Source organism: Canis lupus, chromosome 22 (genome assembly GCF_003254725.2).
Source record: "Canis lupus dingo isolate Sandy chromosome 22, ASM325472v2, whole genome shotgun sequence".
Taxonomy (NCBI): domain Eukaryota; kingdom Metazoa; phylum Chordata; class Mammalia; order Carnivora; family Canidae; genus Canis; species Canis lupus.
Genome location: NC_064264.1, coordinates 27,196,111 through 27,215,058, shown reverse-complemented (window position 1 = coordinate 27,215,058; position 18,948 = coordinate 27,196,111). Strand labels below are relative to the sequence as shown.

Genomic DNA, 18,948 nt, shown 5'->3' with positions numbered 1-18,948 from the left:
AGGTTCCAATAGGCTAGAATGATGAGTAGAAATTAAAAATGATATGTAATACAGAAAGGAAGATTATACTTGTGTTCTGAAAATTCAACTTGGGACTAAATCCCAGCACTCTCACTTATATAAGTCCTGTGATGGAAGTCCTTTGAATCTGTTTCCCCAAAATGCTGATAATAAACTACCTCATGATCTAGCTGGGAGAATTACATAATAGAAAGGGCTCACTTGAGGAGGCATCAAATGTTCTGACACGTATAGCTGGTCAGTTCAACAAGTACAGCGCTAGAAGTAACATCAATAATGAGACTAACATTACTAGTAATACTAATAAAGCATATGTAGGAAAAGGTTTAGGATTTTATTATTATTTTTTTGAAGATTTTATTTATCTATATGAGAGAGAGTGACCAAGACAGCATAAACAGGGGGGCAGAGGGAGAGGGAGAAGCAGACTCCCCACTGAGTAGGGAGCTCAATATGGGGCTCCATCCCAGGACCCTGGAATCACCTAAGCCCAAGGCAGAACTTCTTAACTGCCTGAGCCACCCAGGCGCCCAGTTTAGGGGTTTTAACTGACCACAGGTTCAATAGCAGTGAATAATTTGATGAGGATGACATTATTTAGGTGAGTTCTAAGTAGTTCTAGAACCCCATTTTTAGAGACACATGGTGTCTATGTAAGCATGGCCAGATGATAAAGAGTTGAGAAGTCAAATCACATGAAAAGCAAATGACCTCGTGACATGCCTTGGGTAAATTCCTGAAAACAAAAGCAAGAACACTTTATTGAATATGATTGGTGTATAAAAAGTTGTATATATTTGGAGGGTAAATTCCTCTTAAATATATCACTTCCTTTAATCCTCCTCTCTATAACTCATCAGGTATATATAATTATACCAGTTTTTTTGTTTGTTTTTACTTTATTTTTTAATTGTCCCAGTTTAAAGATGAGGAACTAAGGCTCAGGGAGGTTAAGTGATCATACATTTTAGTAAGAAGTGGTACTGGAATATGAAGCTGGAATATGGATACAGAAAATGTTCATAAAATATCCAAGGGACAAATCAAAGCGAATGGATAAGATCAAAGTAGTATTTAATTGAAGGGCAGTCTACAGAATAACTGATATGTGCTCTTCGAAATCATCAACGTCATAAAAGACAAAGAATGACTGAGGAACTGTCCCAGATTAAAGGAGATTTAAGAGATAGGACAACTGAATGTAGTGAATAGAGATTTTCTTGGCATAAAGGCCATGATTGGGACAATTGGTGAGATCTGAATCAGGTCTTTAGATAATTGTATTGTAACAATGTTAATTTCCTGATTTTGATCACTGTCCTGTGTTGATGTGAAAGAATGTTCTTGTTCTTAGGAGATGTTCATTGAAACATTTGGCAGAGAAAGGAAACCATGTCTTCAAAGTATTCCCAACGGTTCAGAACAACAGCACCACCATCAACAAAATCAGTGGGGAGAGGATAAAACAAATGTGACGAAATGTTAACATTTAGAGACTCTGGATAAGGGATAAATGGACATTATTTGCATTATTCTTGAGACTTCTCTGTAAACTCAAAAAGTTTCAAAGAATTAAAAAATACGTAGGGCCATGAAAATATTAAAAGGAAATAGTCGTAGACAATTGGTAAAGGGGGACTGAAAGAAGAAGACTCTAAGTATTTATATAGGCTACAGAGAGAATTTGAAAGTCATATATGACAACATTTGATTTATTCCTTTTGTCCATTTTCTCAGAAAAATACTTTTAATCATTTAGAATATTAAAAAAAATACAGTTGTACTGTTTAGATTTTACCACCACCTTTTTCTCCAAAGTGATGAAGACTTTGCAGTTAAATAAATTTATTATTTTTTTTAATTTTATTTCAGGGAGCCTGGGTGGCTCAGCGGTTTAGCCCCGCCTTCAGCCCAGGGCCTGATCCTGGAGACCTGGGATCAAGTCTCACATCGGGCTTCCTGCGTGGAGCCTGCTTCTCCCTCAGTCTGTGTCTCTGCCTCTTTCTCTCTCTCTCTCTCTCTGTGTCTCTCATTAATAAATAAATAAAATCTTAAAAAAATTTATTTCGTTAACTTTTTTTTTTTTTTTTTTTAAAGTAAACTCCACGCCCAATGTGGGGCTCACACTTAGTACCTGGAGATGAAGAGTTGCATGCTCTACCAACTGAGCCAGCCAGGCACCCCTTGATCAAATAGTCTTTTACTGACTTGGGAGAAACAAATTCTGTATGTTTGAAGAGAGACCAGAAAGGTATCTCAGGAGGAGAAATGTAAAAAAAAAAAAAAGAAAGAAAAATAAAGAAAGAAAGAAAGAAAGAAAGAAAGAAAGAAAGAAAGAAAGAAAGAAAGAAAGAAAAAGAAATTTGCAATATATCATGATGGGAGTATACAGATCTCCTTAAAAACTAAAAAACTCTGGAGCACCTGGCTGGCTCAGTCCGTAGAGCATGTGACTCTTGATCTCTGGGTGGTTAGTTCAAGCCCCATGCTGGGTGGAGAGCTTATTTAAAATAGATAAAATACATACATATATAAGTCTTTAATATTGTGGAGATGTGAAGGGCTCAATGAATAGCTTCCTTCTTCCCAGGCAGGGTCTGAACAAATAGGTTAGGTAAACAAAAGTGGTGGGTAGAGATTTAAAATATCATTTTTCTAATTAATAAATGCTATCTTGGAGGAAGTAGTTGAATGGGAAGGCCATGTGAGACTTCAGCCCTTACCTCTCCCCTCTGTGCCTGGTTTACCTCCTCAGCCACATGGTGATGACTGTGACTTAGAAGAAGAGGTGCTAAGAACTGACCCAGGAACAGAATAGGCTGGTCCTTCTGTAGAAAAAACTGGAAAGGAGCAGGAAAAGGATACAAGCACAGTCTCTTCCATAGAATGTACCAATCAGAGTGTGGAAAAGGGCAAGGATATTTGGGGAAATTCCTCCTTGTGAAAGACAAGGTGAGAGGGTGGCACTAAGGCAAGGGAAAATACATTTATTTCTCTGTATTTTTTTTTCCTCAAAGAATAAAGAAATACAAAACACGGGGCTTGTGACTGAACATTGAGAATGACTCTCCAAGGGACTATGGGGTTTAGAAACGAAGTAGTGAGAGATGAAAGCTTAAAAATTCAATAATAGGAGGTGTAGTTGGCACTTTGGGGGAGAAGAGTCTTAATTTGGTGGTTTAGGCAGAAACCAGATGACAAGGGGTAAACGATAGTGAAGAAGGTTCTTCTTTCTGTTTGTCCCCTTTCTTTGTCCTATCTCCCCACATGTGGGTATTTGTTGGTATTTTGCCTCAGGCCCTCTGCATTAGGTACTCTACTCTCTTCCTGCACCCATGCCCACCCATGGACCTTAATGTAAAGTATAATGGTGGGTCACCTGGGTGGCTCAGTGGTTGAGTGTGTGCCTTTGGCTCAGGTCATGAACCTGGGGTCCTGGGATTGAATCCCACATCAGGTTCCCCACAGGGAGCCTGCTTCTCTCTCTGCCTATGTCTCTGCCTATGTCTCTGCCTCTCTCTCTCTCTCTGTGCTTCTCATGAATAAATAAAATCTTAAAAAATTAAATAAATAAATAAATAAATAAAATGTAATCTATAGTCTATACAAGCTATTTGTAAATCATGAATTTGAAAAACAGAAAAAAATGCAACTGAGGTATAAACGAAGAGCATAGTACCATGGTTCAATAAACACACATGAAAAGATGCTCAATGTTCATTGTCAGGAAAATGCAAATCAAAATCACAATGGGGGCAGCCCGGGTGGCTCAGCGGTTTAGCACCTGCCTTCAGCTCAGGGCGTGATCCTGGAGACCCAAGATCGAGTTCCACATCAGGCTCCCTGCATGAAGCCTGCTTCTCCCTCTGCCTGTGTCTCTGCCCCCCTCTCTCTCTCTCTCTGTGCATCTCTCAGGAATAAACAAATAAAATCTTAAAAAAAAAAAAACACAATGAATTATCACCTCATGCCTGTCAGAATAGGTACCATAAAAAAAAAAGAAGAAATAACAAGTGTTAGCAAGGTTGTGGGGAGAAAAACCTTCATACACTTTTGGTGAGACTATAAATTGGTGCGACCACTGTGGAAAACAGTAAAAAGGCTTCTCAAAAAATTAAATATAGAAATACCAAAGAATTAAGTAATTAAAAAAAATAGAAATAGCATTTGATTCAGCAACTCCACTACTGGGCTTTTATCTTTCAAAAAACAAAAATTCTGATTTAAAAAGGCATACCCAATAAATAAATAAATAAATAAATAAATAAATAAATAAATAAATAAATAATAAAAAAAATAAAAAGGCATACCCATTCCTAGGTTTATTACAGAATTATTTACAATAGCCAAGATATGGAAACAAACCAAGTGTTCATTGTTAGATGAATGAGTAAAGATGTGGTATATACATATACAAAGGAATTTTAGCCATAAAAAAAGAATGAAATCTTGTCATTTGCAACAACAAGGATGGACCTATAGGATATTATGCTAAGTGAAATAAGTCAGACAGAGAAAGGCAAATACCATTTGATTTCTATTCTATGTGGATTATAAAAAAAACAAAAACAAAAACAAGAACCCCCAAAACCCCACAAATGAATAAACAAAAAACAGACTCTTAAATACAGAGAACAAACTGGTAGCTGCCAGAGGGGAGGAAGGTTGGGTGGTGGGCAAAATAGATGAAGGGGATTAACAGGTACAAACTTCCAGTTATGAAATAAATAAGTCATGAAGATAAAAAGTACAGCAAAGGATATATTGTCAATAATATTGTAATAACATTGTATGGTGACAGATGGTGAACATTGAGTAAGGTATAGAAATGTCAAATAGCTATATTATATACCTGAAACTAATATAACATTGTATGTCAATTATACTTTAAGAATAAATAAAAATAAATTTGAATTAAAAAGACTGCTGTTGGCATAACATAAAGTAGATGCTTCTAAATAGAGGGATAAAAACATATAGTTTATTACCCCGACTCTATAGATCTCAAAATATCCTAAATTTAGCCAATTCTTTTAGTTCTTGTACCAGAAGTATGTTGTGCTTCTTTTATATGGAAGGAGAATATTTGTAGTTCAGAAAAAAATCTTCATAGATTTCCTTTAAACAAATTTTGAGACATTATTTTGTCTTTTGGGCTTTACTTTTCATTTATCTTATTTTATAGTTGAGCACTTTCCAATTCAAACACAAAACAGCATGTAATACAGTTAATTCTGTGACTAATGAAACAGGCTCCAAACTGTATTTAGCAGTTTAGAATCTAACATATTGTCCTAAATGGAATGAGATGAAAAAGAATAGAAATGACTGTCCTCTTAACCCAGATACAATATAAAATGTTTCTTTTCTTCTAATAATGGAAATGCTTATGTATTGCTTACTAGGAGGAAAAAAAGTTTTAAGCTCTAAACATTTTAAATTCATTCAATTTCACAGCAAATAGCAGTTGTGTTCTTTATTGTTGACAGCTTCATAAAAACTAATAAGTAGTTTCAAGCACAGAAAAAGAGAAAAGTATAGGTATTGTTTTTAATTGTCTAAAATGCCCTCTCGTTTGGAATAAATGGATTAAGAGCAGAGAAAAAAAAATTAGTTGCAATTTCATCCCTCAAATAATCAAAACATAAGCCCCCCAAAATGAGAAGAAATGTTAGAAGCTGATCAAAAAACTTGAATAGCAGCTTTGCTGTTTTAGGGAAATGCATTGAACACCCTTCAGTTAATTTATCATTACAGTTTCCTTCCAGATAAAGCCAGAGATGGTAGGAGGATTGTTGGTCATGACTTCTAAATATTTGTAAGAACTTATATTCTACTACTACTCTTATACTATTTATTAGACACTATAATTTTTTAGCATGTTGATTCATAAAGCCTCAGCCAGGTCTTTGACACTTTTTTTTTTAATTGTTAAAAAAAAACAAAAAAAAACGCAACAAAAGTTTTACCCTCTTAATTTTTAAGTGTCCATTACAATATTGAATGGTACGCTTGTGAATGTTTAACAAGAGGCTTTCAGGGGGGTAAAATACCAGAATTTGGTAAGATCCAGATTTCCATGGTGGAATGAAATAAATACTCCCACTGGGACCAGCATCAAACCACCACAGGGGCGCTGGGCAGAGATGCACACAGGAGGCTCCAAACTGATTGATTTCAGCACACGCTGTGGAGACCCACCAGAGTGCAAACCCTGGATGCTTTCAAACTCCTCTTGAGCTACTCCCTAAGTTACTCAACGACCTTACCACAGTTCCTTATTCTCTCCCAGTTTGCTCTTTTCTCAGGGTTTTCACCACATGCTGCCTTTTCTACCTAGAAAACTGCATCCTCCTTCCCTGGGTGCTCCTCCTGCCTTAGACCTCAGGCTCCTGCTATCACATGCACTACAAGAGAACTTGGATTATGATATAAAATGTAGAGGTTTGTTTGGATTTGGTTTGGGTTTGATTTTTTGGGTTTTGGTGGATTTTTTTATATACAGTTTTTTTTTTTTTTAAGATTTTATTTATTTATTCATGAGAGACACAGAGAGAGAGAGAGGCAGAGACACAGGCAGAGGGAGAAGCAGGCTCCATGCAGGGAACCCAATGTGGGACTCTATCCCAAGTCTCCAGGATCACGCCCTGGGCTGAAGGTGGCGCTAAACTGCTGAGCCACCCAGGCTGCCCTGTAATGAGATTTCTAATGTTTTAATATCCCTCTTGAAAAAAGAAGAGTGTAGGGTATGTAGATGGCTCAGTTGGTGAAGCATTGAACTCTTGATCTCAGCTCAGGTCTCCCATCTCAGAATTGTGAATTCAAGCCCTTGTTGGGCCCCACTCTTGGCATGGGGCCTACTTAAAAAAAAAAAAAAAAAGTACCTCATATCTTACCTATATCATTTATTTATTTATTTATTTTTTTAAATTTTTATTTATTTATGATAGTCACACAGAGAGAGAGAGAGAGAGGCAGAGACACAGGCAGAGGGAGAAGCAGGCTCCATGCACCGGGAGCCCGATGTGGGATTCGATCCAGGGTCTCCAGGATCGCGCCCTGGGCCAAAGGCAGGCGCCAAACCGCTGCGCCACCCAGGGATCCCACCTATATCATTTAAATACAATGGAAATATAAGTCATTTTAATCATCTTATAAACATTGTCTTTAAATAATGGATTTATTTATAAATAAATAAATGACATCATTTTCTGGAAAGTACTATGAAATTCTCCATGGTATATACTTATTACGTTTTCTCCTCTCTCTCCCTCTCTTCCTTCTTACCTTCTTCATCTTGCCTTTTTTTTTTTTTTGCCTTTCCTTTCCTTAAAAGAGCTTTCTTTTTTATTTCCTTTAGTTAATAAATTGGTACCTATCTACATAAAAATGAGTGTTTTTGTATCTTCTTTGATTTATTACTTTGTATCAGGTATTTATTGAATATGTATTTTCTACATCTAATCATACTTTATTCTCTGTTTAATAACTATAGAACAATTAAAACATTTACTGAGAATCTAAATACCTATCCCCTACACCCTCAAAGTTCATAGCATTTGAATTCCTCAAACCCATCTGTTAGTGTTTTCATTACCAAGCTGTTAATGTTATATAGCAGAAATGTCACTAACATTAAAAATTGTGCTCTAAAATGTGTTTAGACATTCTACACTACTGATCACTTCTCTCTTATTACTCTCCTCGCTTATCTGCAATACTGCACTCAGAGTCATAAATCTTCTGCCCCTTTTACTTCCAGTTCCTTCCATTTATTTCTGGTATGATCATCTTGATTTACTATTATTGGTGTGATAGGATCATTATCCTTACTGGTTACCAGTAGAGTTCCAGGAACATACTGTCTGCTCTGTAAAATGTTACCTCCACTTTTGTTTTCTTCCTTCAGTATTTTATAAATTTTTAAAAGCACTTGTCCCCAAAAGACCCTCACCAGGAGCTAGAACAAAGCTATGACCCTAAGGACCTAGAACAAATAATGAAATCATTTATCTAATTCCTACTACCTTTGGTGACTGAAGGACAAAACGCTATGTCAATTAGAGCAAACTCTAGGAGGGTAAAAATAACTTGAGGGTGGCATATTTACTGCTGGCATCCTCAGAGCTTAGAACAACTCCTTACACATGAATACTTAATAGAGGTTGGTTTTATCAATGAATTTGAGGACGGGCAGGGAAAACAGTGATGTCTTTATTTGTGTGGTGCTGAATGCCCACAAATATATATGTATTTCTTTTTCTTTAAGACTTTTTTTTTTTAAAGTAATCTCCATACCCAGTGCAGGGCTTGAACTCACAACCTCAAGATCAAGAGGTACATGCTTTGCCAACTAAGCCAGCCAGATGCCCCAAATATGTATTTCAATTTATTGTAGAAATAACTGGGCTAGTTTCCATCCAGTTTGATTAAGCCATATGCATTGATCAAAATAAATTATATGGCCAAATACCCCACACCTCCATGTGGGATCTTCACAGGTTCTTTATGTATCTGTTTTTTCAATAAAGGTGAAATAAAGTTTAGCATGTGATTGTCTAGCAAATATTCATGCAGGCAGGTGGATTGAGTATTTAAAAAAAATGATACTGATTTTAGTTTTATAGAATCAGGAGTTAGTGGTTTCGGCAGAACTATATGGATGTTGGTATGGTTTTCTTTGACCTCATCAATAGTCTTGAATTTAATTTTTTTTTAAGATTTTATTCATTTATTCATGACAGAGAGAGAGAGAGAGAGAGAGAGAGGCAGAGATACAGGCGGAGGGAGAAGCAGACTCCATGCAAGGAGCCCGGCTTGGTACTTGATCCCGGGTCTCCAGGATCAGGCCCTGGGCTGAAGGCGGCGCTAAACTGCTGAGCCACCTGGGCTGCCCTTGAATTTAATTTTTAAATACAAGAGGTTTTTTTCTTTTTTTTTTAACTTCTTCAAAAGTTAGACAGATAATTTCTTAAATTCCTATTTTGAAGCTTAGGGTTCAGTGCCTTCCTCAACACATAGACACTTACCACTCTATATTCCATCTGTTTTATTTTATTTAGAGCAATATCTGAAATTCTTATTTATTTGTTCATAGCCCGTCCCTCCTAAATAGAATACACATATCCTGAAAACCAATAGTCTAGTCTTACCTGACACTGCTGTATCCCAGCACCTAGCACAGTGCCAGGCACAGAATAATTGCCCCTGCAAATTGTGTTGAATGGTAGGAAGAAAGGAAGGGAAAGAAGGAACATGGCATTTGATTTTTTTTTTTTCATATTGCATTTTGTTTGGAAGAATGCCTTAGTCCATTTGGGCTGCTAAAACAAAATACATACACTGAGTGACTTGTAAATACCAGATATTTATTTCTCCATTCTAGCATTTAGGAAGCCCAAGATCATGGCACCAGCAAATTCAACATCTGATGAAATTCCACTTCTTGGTTCATGGGTAGCTATGTCTTATTGCTATGTCCTCACCTGCAGGGTTAGGGAGCTCTCTGATGTCTCTTTATAAAGGCACTAACCATATTCATGAGAGCTTGACCCTCATGACAGTCACCTCCCCAAAGCCCCACCCCTAAATACCAACACATTGGGAATTAGTTTTCAATATATGAATTTTGGGGAAAACAAAGAGTCTGTGGCAGAAAAAATTTTTAATAACTAATTATTCTTTCTCTCGTGTTACCCAGGAAAATAAGGTCAGAATTTATCTCTTTATCTTTACATCTTCTTCTTTTTGCCCTGATCTCAAAAGAAGAGATGTTTCTCCCTTCCAAGCTAACGTCATTATACTTTTTTTCGAAAGAAGAAAGAAGAAAGAAAGAAGAAAGAAAGAAAGAAAGAAAGAAAGAAAGAAAGAAAGAAAGGAAGGAAGGAAGGAAGGAAGGAAGGAAGGAAGGAAGGAAGGAATAAAGAAAGAAAAAAAATTTAGGTGTTTATGGCCTGATCCGAAGTTACCTATTATCCTTGTATCTCATTGTTTTTATTTTTTAAAGATTTTATTTATTTATTCATGAAAGACACATGCGCGCGTGCGCGCACACACACACACACACACACACACAGAGAGAGAGAGAGAGAGAGAGAGAGAGGCAGAGACACAGGCAGAAGGAGAAGCAGGTTCCATGCCGGGAGCCCGATGTGGGACTGGATCTTGCCACTCCAGGATCATGCCCTGAGCCAAAGGCAGGCACTAAACTGCTGAGCCACCCAGGGATCCCCTCTCATTGTTTTAGTATTCATTGATGACTGATGCCTGAATCACTTATTTCATCATGGGTTACTAAGTAGTGATTTCCTAATTGTTTTTCTATCTTCCCAAACTTAACAAAAAAATTTATTTATGTATTTTTTAGAGAGAGAGCAAGCACACATGTGGGGAGGAAGGGGGCAGAGGGAGAGGAGAGAATCCCAAGCAGGGTCCACTCTCAGCTCAGTGCAGAGCCCAGTGTAGGGCTCTATCCCATGATGATGAGATAATGACCTGAGCCAAAACCAAGAGTAGGATGCTTAACTGGATGCTTAGCCAACTGAGTCACCCAGGTGCCTCTCATTGTTCTTTTTAGACATCCCTATTGAGGTTCAATTAACATATAATAAACTGCACACTTAAAAAATGTATAATTTGATAAACGTTGATATATGTAAACACGCATGAAACCATTACCACAATCAAACAGTGAACATATCTGTCTCTTCCCTTGTACCCACCACTGTCTATTCTGTCCTTTTGTATATTTGAAAATTTTCATAATCAAAAAATTTTTAAAAAGAGAAAATATTTATGAGGGAGATCAACAAGGCCTGGTGATCTAATGCTTGGGAGTTAATAAGAGAAGGGTCTAGAATGATTCCTAGGTTTGTGATATGAGCCCCTGAGTAGGTGGTGGTACCATTTATTGAAACTGAGGGACTGAAGAAGAAACTTGAATTCAGTTTTGTACATGTTAGGTTTGAGGTCACAAAGGGATATCCAAATAGAAATGTCAAGTAAGCAGGTGTTAAATTTAAAGGGACATTTTGGACTAGAGGTGAAAATTTGGGAATACGGGTATATAGTGACTAAAGCCAGGGAGTAGAAATTATCAAGACATTCAGTACAGAATAGGAAAAAGATTTAAGGGGAAGAATAAACCCTGAAAAATTCTCATGTTTTATGATCAGCTAGAAGAGGAGAAAGGAGGAAAATGATGAGTATATAATATTGCAAAAGCCACAGAGAAATAAAGAATACTCCACCTGTGCTGATCCAAGCGTCATATTCTGTAGTTTTACTTCTTGCTCAAAATACATGATTTTTACACCAGTTAAGTGGGGGCATACTCTTGAAAGATGTTACCTTCAAAACATTAATACAATTAAGTTTCTGAGCCTGTAGAGCTGAGGTCTGGACTATGGACTCTTGTAAATCAACCAAAGTAAATGATATCTTGGGAGGACTCTTGATAGCAGCTAACTGGTTGGCTTTATCTGGTGACTCTAAGCCCCAGGAAACCTTCCTTTGAAGCATTTATAGTACTAATTACTTTCTAAAATAAGATTAAACTATTTTTTTCTCCTGCCCCCCCCCCCCCGTTCTCTTTTTGCATATTCTTAGCCTTCCAGAATTTTAGTATAAAAGGGAATCTGGCTTATTAATAGCGTCAACCTTCTCTTAAGTGTGGGAATCTTGCTTTAAATTTTCTGATGGATGATTATCCAACCACTGTCAGTACAAGATAGTGAATTTGGAGTACTCTGAGTCACTGTAATAGTTCTCTTTAGAAATTCTTATATTGAGGTTGATAAGAATAAAACCTCATCTCTGGTGTTTGAGACATCATAGAGTTCTTTTTCAAAGCCCTTTGAGAAAAGAATGAGAACAAACCATGCAAAGTTTTAATGTCTTGTACATTTTAGGTTTTTCTTATTTGTTGAATGAATGCATGGATTAATTAACAGAGACCATTTAGCTGGTTCTGAAAAGTTGACTATATACTATTAACTTAGTAAGAACTGCTAGAAGAACACGGAATTTCTTTGCCAGAATCCTTTAGCACTGCAACACTATTATCTTTAGGAATAGATCTTATATCCATGAAATTTTCTTGAATGAAAATCCAACTATGCTAAGTCCTATATGTTTTTTTTTCTTAAAGAAAGCTGTTAAATCAAGATTTTTTCCCCCCTCCTTTCCATCTTACTGGGGTAGGGGGTGGAGATACAAGCAATAGAGTATACTGGAAAGAGCATGGCCATTAGAATTAGACAGTCTTGGTTCAGATCCACTTCTACTATTTATTATGTGTCTGATCTTGGGCCATTAAGTTACTCTGAGTCTCAGTTTCTTCATTTTAAAAATGAAGATAATGCTTACTTGGCAAAGTTACTGAGAAGATTAAGTAAATTGAGGAGTAGAAAGCATGTAACGCAGCAACTGGCTGATAGAATGAGGTTGATAATGGTAGCTATTACTCTTACATTTGAGCAACATTTCATAAAACACTTAGCAATAAAAAAAAGAATTTTATGTTTTTATTTATTTTTCAATAAGAAAATGCCAAAGCCAGGAAAGGATATGATAAAGTTAGGAAGTAAGGAGATTCATAATAGCCAAGAAGTGGAAGCAACCCAGATGTCCATCAAGGGATGAATGGATAAACAAAATGTGGTATATACTCATAATGGAGTATTATTGAGTCTTAAGTAAGAAGGAAATTTTGACATATGCTACATATGGATGAACCTTGAGGACATTTTGCTAAGTGTAGTAAGACAGTCAACAAAAGACAAATACTGTATGACTCCCCCTTATATGAAATCTAAAGTAGTCAAATTCATAGAAATAGAAAGAAGTATGGTGGGCTGCCAGCGAGGGGAAAAACAAGAAAAGAGAAGCTATTTAATGAGTATAGTTTCAGATTTGAAGGATGAAAAAGTCTGAAGATTTGCTGCATATCTATGTGAACATACTCAGTACTATTGAACTGCACACTTAAAAATGAGTAAGATAGTAAATTTTATCTTATGTGTTTTTTACCATAATAAAAAAAAAAAAGGAAGTGGTAAGGAGAAAAAAAAGTGAAAAAGTGAAGGTCTTGAAATTTGGAGAACAGGCAAGTGTTGTGGTGACATCAAGAAATGAGCTATAAAAAAAAAAAAGAAAAGAAATGAACTATAATAGATTCCATGATAATAAAAGTCTCTAATTTTTTCATCAAGACATCGATGAAACAAAAATTTATATCACTTTATCTCACCTATGCCCAAACTTATCAAATAAACATTCACTGCTTAAGTTCAAGGAACAGGGCTAGATATGCTAGATATGAAGGACCAAAAAAAGCGTAAGAAACATTTCTTGCCTTCCAAGGAAATGGATAAGTATAAACAATTATATAAAATATGATAAACAGAATTAAAGAGATATAAAGTATGAGAACTCAATACAGATTATTATGGTAGAACAGATAAGACTTTCTGGAAAAAGTGCCATCGAATTAGAAATCCCCAAAGGTCTTCCAAGAAGCTGTCATATCACAATCTAGAAGAAGATTAAGGGAAGGGTAAAATAGGCAATAGAGATTAAGAGGTACAAGCTTCCGGTTATAAAATAAGTAAGTCATGGGGATGAAATGTGTACAACTAGGGAATATAGTCAGTAATATTGTATTAACTTTGTATGGTGACAGAGGGTAACTACACCTATTGTGGTGGTCATTTCATAACGTATAAAAAGATCAACTCACTATGTTGTACATCTGAAACCAATACATTATGATATGTCCAACTGAACTCAATAAAAAACAAAACAATCTAACTCTGAGATGTATTAATAGATATTATGGTGACAAATGAGAGTAGGAACTTTTTTTTAAAGTAATTACATCTAGAATTGAAAGGAAGGAATGAGGGAAGAAAGTTAAGGATTTGGATGGAGGAAGACTTCTTCAATTTCTTCATCACTGTGGCTTCTATTTCTTAAATGAGGTCCAAATTTTCCTACTCTTTAACCTGGATAATCAATCACTATTCCTTTATATTAAAATATCATATAATAATGGATTGACTAAACTAAATCATTAAATGCTTTTAGATTAATAGAGTTGAAAATAAGACATTTTCTTCTATCATTTTAGAAGGAAACAAAATATGTCTGTCTACAAGTTAATTTAGTTTTAATGAATTATACAAGTAATCTAGATTTAAAATGCATGCCTAAGAAAGGTCACATTCACAAATCTTTGTTGCAGAAAGTCATATGTTAGAAGATGCTTAGTTAAATGAAATGAAGGGGAATGAGATTAGGGTCTTCAGACTAAGGATAGATTTACAAGTATATATTATTATCAAATAATAATAATAATAATTTTTCTGTTTTCTCATTCAACTAACAGTTCTGTACTATTGTGATTTTTAGAGAACACACAACAGATAGGATTGTTTCATATCTACAAGGTTAATCATTGGTATCACTGGTTCTGCATTGGGAAGTAGGGAGTGATTTTGGGGACAGGAGACATTTCAGATGATCACAAGTGGGGGGAGATGCTACTGTCATCTAGTGGTGGAGGCCAGAGAAGCTGCTAAACATGCGGCAATGCAAAGGACTGCCCCCCACTCCCACCCAGCCACTAAGTTTAATAGTGGTTGAGAAAACCTGATATATAAAACTTTCTTTTCTTTTCTTTCTCTATTTCCCTTCTTCCCACTCTTCTTTAAGTTTTATCTCTTGAATGAGAAATGGAATGTTAATTTTATGTTGAGAAAAAGACACGCTACTCTTTTTTACCTCACTGACTAGAAATTTGGTCCAATCAGCATTGTTTTGATCAATGTAAGGAGAGACCTTCCCCCAAATTTTTCCTTGACCAATGAAATAACAGATTTTCTACGATATTTTATTAACGATCATATGAAATATAGGGAAAAACAGAAGCCAAAGAAATAACCAGTAATTCATATCCACCTAAATATGTGATATCTGATCACCATTACTGGGCATTTATAGTGTCTTTTAGTAGATTTCACAGTTGATTCTTAATTAAAAAAAATCTACAGTGTCTTGGTATTTCTGTTATGACATTTAAACCTGGTATTTATATAGTAGAAAATATACTCACCAATCTAACAATATTTAGCCAAATATTTTAAAATATTATTTTCATAATTTGAGAATGATGAAAGCTCTAAAATTTAAATCATGAGTATATATTTATTTTGTAACAAAAAATAAAACCTAATACAAAGCATACTATTGTTTGCATTTCATACATTTTGATTCTTATGCTGAAATCTGTTAATTTAACATTGTTAAAATAAACTTTAGTTATTTAAAAAAATGCCAAGTACATGATTATGATAAACTTTTTGTTCATCAAAGAAAGAACTCTGGGAGTAAATAATGGTGTAGCAAATCAGTCCAAACACTAGGTCTTCATCTTTTGTTTCTTAGACCACTCAGGTGCTTCTTTTTTGGTCTGTTAAAAAAAAGAAAAAAGAAAAAAATATAAAAATCAAGTAAAATAAGAGATGCAATTCAGAGAACTAAGTACCTATATAATATTGAGGCTCTGCATGTAAAATTACAGTAAATAAGTGCTTTTCTTAATTCAGAAAAATACTTAAGGGCAAAGGTTCTGTCTTTTGTCAGAAATAATCTCCCTCCTGGTATGTGTGTAGAAAAAATGTACATCTGTGTTTTCTGGCTCAAAGCCTATATTTAACATATTGTACAGACATAAGTATTTATGAATTGATTTTATTTTCAAAGAGAATTATAAAAAAATCTAGGACGTGGCTCTTTTCATTTCTCTTATCTGTCTATATATGGATATTTATTCACACAATGGGTATTTTCTGAAGAATTATTAGATTCAAATCACTGTACTTTGAGCTTCTGAATTGCTATTTGTCAGAGTACTTCTTAGCTTTACTATTCAATTGTTTCTTTTTTTTTTTTAAGATTTTATTTATTTATTCATGAGAGACACAGAGAGAGAGAGGCGCTTAGACACAGGCAGAGGGAGAAGCCTGACTTGGGACTCAATCCCGGGTCTCCAGGATCACCATGCCTTGGGCCGAAGATGGTGCTAAACCACTGGGCCACCGGGGCTGCCCTAATTGTTTCAATCTAAAATGAGCCTTGCTCTTCAGAGTAGTAACAAAAAAGCAGGGGAGGTGGACTATTACAGAATAAAGCACTCAGAACTCCATATATAAGGCACTGATTCTGACCAAAATGTCCTATTTTATACAATATATTACAATAAATTAAATATGCAGTTTCTTTCCTACTTAGATCTGCTTCAAACTATGAAGGACCCTATTCCTAAATATATACACATATGTGTAAGCATATAGAGGAGTATGATAACTTGTAATTTCTATATTGTTTTATAGTCCCTAGTTGACATACAAACTGTTGGAAGTGATATCAACGATCAGCTCCTCTTGACCTTATTTATGCTTTGGCCAGCTTCAATTACCACTAAATAAGCTGGTAGATTCTCCTCCACTTTAATCTTTACACTATGGCTCTAACTTGAGCTATAGATACTTTCACAGGAGGGCCTCCAGAGGTGACTGAAATTCAGTAGGTCAGAATGAACTCTCCCAATCCTCCATAGTCTCTGTCTTAGTGAATAGTATCATACTTTACTCAGTCAAACCAGAAATATCTGATTCTTCTTCATCCTAGATTTCTTCTTTTCACCTACTACATCCATTCTAGACAGTCTAAAACTTAGATTTTATTGAAATATCTTTTTAACTCATTTTGTTCCTATCTCGACCCCACGGGGCCTTCATTGTTTCTGTAAGACCTTCCTAATTCTGATCTGGCTCTCCTATTCTGTTTAATTATTCATCCACAGTTCTCCCAAGCTTATCTTTCTAAAATGCAAATCTGTATTAAAACACCTCAGTATTTCCTTCTTTAAAAGAAAGTTCAAAGTCCTTAGTATTAAAGGTAAAAGAGAGGCTCCTGGCTGGCTCAGTCAGTAGAGCATGCAACTCTTTATCTCAGTGATGTGAGCCTACTTAAAAAAAGAATAAAAATGCAAAAAAAAGGTCAAAGAAGCTTCCATGGCAAAATCAGGAAATCATAGAGAAGGTCAGGTGCTGTCTGCTAAGAAAATTAACTGAAAAGTGACAGAGGCTGGGGCACCTGGCTAGCTTAGATGGTAGAGCATGCGACTCTTGATCCTGGGTTGTGAGTTTGAGCTCCATGTTGGGTGTGGAGATGACTTAAAAAAAAAAAAAGTGGCAGGATGCCTAGGGTGGCTCAGTCATTTGAGCATCTGACTTATGATTTTGGATGGGGTCGTGATCTCAAGGTCGTGGGATGGACCCCAGAGTCCAGAGTTGGCCCTGTGCTCAGCAAGGAATCTGCTTGGCATTCTCTCTCCCTCTTTCCCTTCCCCAGTCTGTGTGTGTGTGCGTGCAAGCACATGTGCAAGGATGTATACATAATTCTTAAAAAATAAGTGGCAGAGGCTAGCTAAATCCAAAAGATACCAGGGTACAAATCAGAATGCTATTAATTGGTAATAAGACATATAATTGTCATTTGGCCAACAAACAAAACAAAACAAAACAAAACAAAACAAAACAAAACAAACAAAAAAAATAATTGTCATTTGGCCATAAATGCCTGCTAGTTTTACCAGTACTCTTTTTTCTTTTCCTTCCTTCCTTCCTTCCTTCCTTCCTTCCTTCCTTCCTTCCTTCCTTCCTTCCTTCCTTCCTCTTTCCCTTTCTTTCTTTCTTTCTTTCTTTCTTTCTTTCTTTCTTTCTTTCTTTCTTTTCTTTCGTTTTTTAAAATAGTTCTAGATCATAAGTCACAGTAAAACTGAAAAATTGCATTGTTCTTATATAAAGAGATGGAGAAGTTTTGAGTGACTGGAAAAGTCTAAGGCTGACACAATCAGTCTCAGTAGCACACCTATGCCAGTGTTTTTGAAACTGTAGGCCTCTTCAATTATATCTCGATAAAACTGGAGGAAAAAAAAAAGAAACTGTAGGTCCCCACCCATAGGTAAGAAAATCAATTTAATGGGTGAAGACTGGACTTGAGAAGAAAAAAGTCAACAGACTAGAATAGAAAATGCCAGAGTATCTGCTATAGCTGGAGTAAACTCTGTTTTGAGAAAGTATGATCATCACTAGGTCACAAGGTGAGCTGGTTTTTTTAACTGTAGCTCCTGGGCAAAAAAATCTGAAAGCACCTTCTGCAGACCAAGCTATAGATCCTCGAGCTTATAGCAAAGGGTAGAGAATTTGTACATCTCTGTTTTTTCAATCAACTGATACAAAAAATATTACTGCTCTGTGTACATGGGAAGATGATGAATAAAACTTTTTTTTTTTTTTTAATGGGGACATGACCCTTTTTTTAAAATTTTTATTTATTTATGATAGTCACAGAGAGAGAAAGAGAGGCAGAGACACAGGCAGAGGGAGAAGCAGGTTCCATGCACCAGGAGCCCGACGTGGGATTCGATCCCGGGTCTCCAGGATCACGCCCTGAGCCAAAGGCAGGCGCCAAACCTCTGCGCCACCCAGGGATCCCTGAATAAAACTTTTGATATTAAAAAGAAATCTTAAGACTCAAAAAAGGACAGTACAAGAATTTCAGTGGCAATTCTTCCTGACTCCTTTTACTGTGTTTTGTCCAAAGCAGACCACCTCTCCTCCCTCCCCTCCCCACCAATACATTTTTTTATCAGATGTGTTAATGAAGTAGATTTGCCACAATCAAGTGTACCTCTTTCCAGGGATTAGCCGCTTTTCCACTTCATAAACTGACTTTTGAGATATTTGATCTTTCATAGGTTCCATTACATGAAATCTTTTTTATATGTACATATGGCACATAGCTTTATTTTTTATGTGATGGCTTAGATTAATTGTGTTTGTGGTTATATATATATATATA

The 18,948-nt window shown here is 35.9% G+C and overlaps 1 protein-coding gene across 5 annotated transcripts in view; it reads right to left on the bottom strand.

Moving 5' to 3' along the window:
- Positions 1–15,205: 15,205 nt before the first annotated feature.
- Positions 15,206–18,948, bottom strand: part of PIBF1 (progesterone immunomodulatory binding factor 1) — a 190,376-nt gene continuing 186,633 nt past the window's right edge. For all 5 annotated transcript variants that reach the window (XM_025441073.3, XM_025441072.3, XM_025441076.3 and 2 more), the window contains one exon: positions 15,206–15,490. In XM_025441073.3, coding sequence (XP_025296858.1) covers positions 15,440–15,490 — 51 coding nt within the window. In that variant the 3' untranslated portion in view covers positions 15,206–15,439. The remainder of the gene's footprint in view (positions 15,491–18,948) is intronic.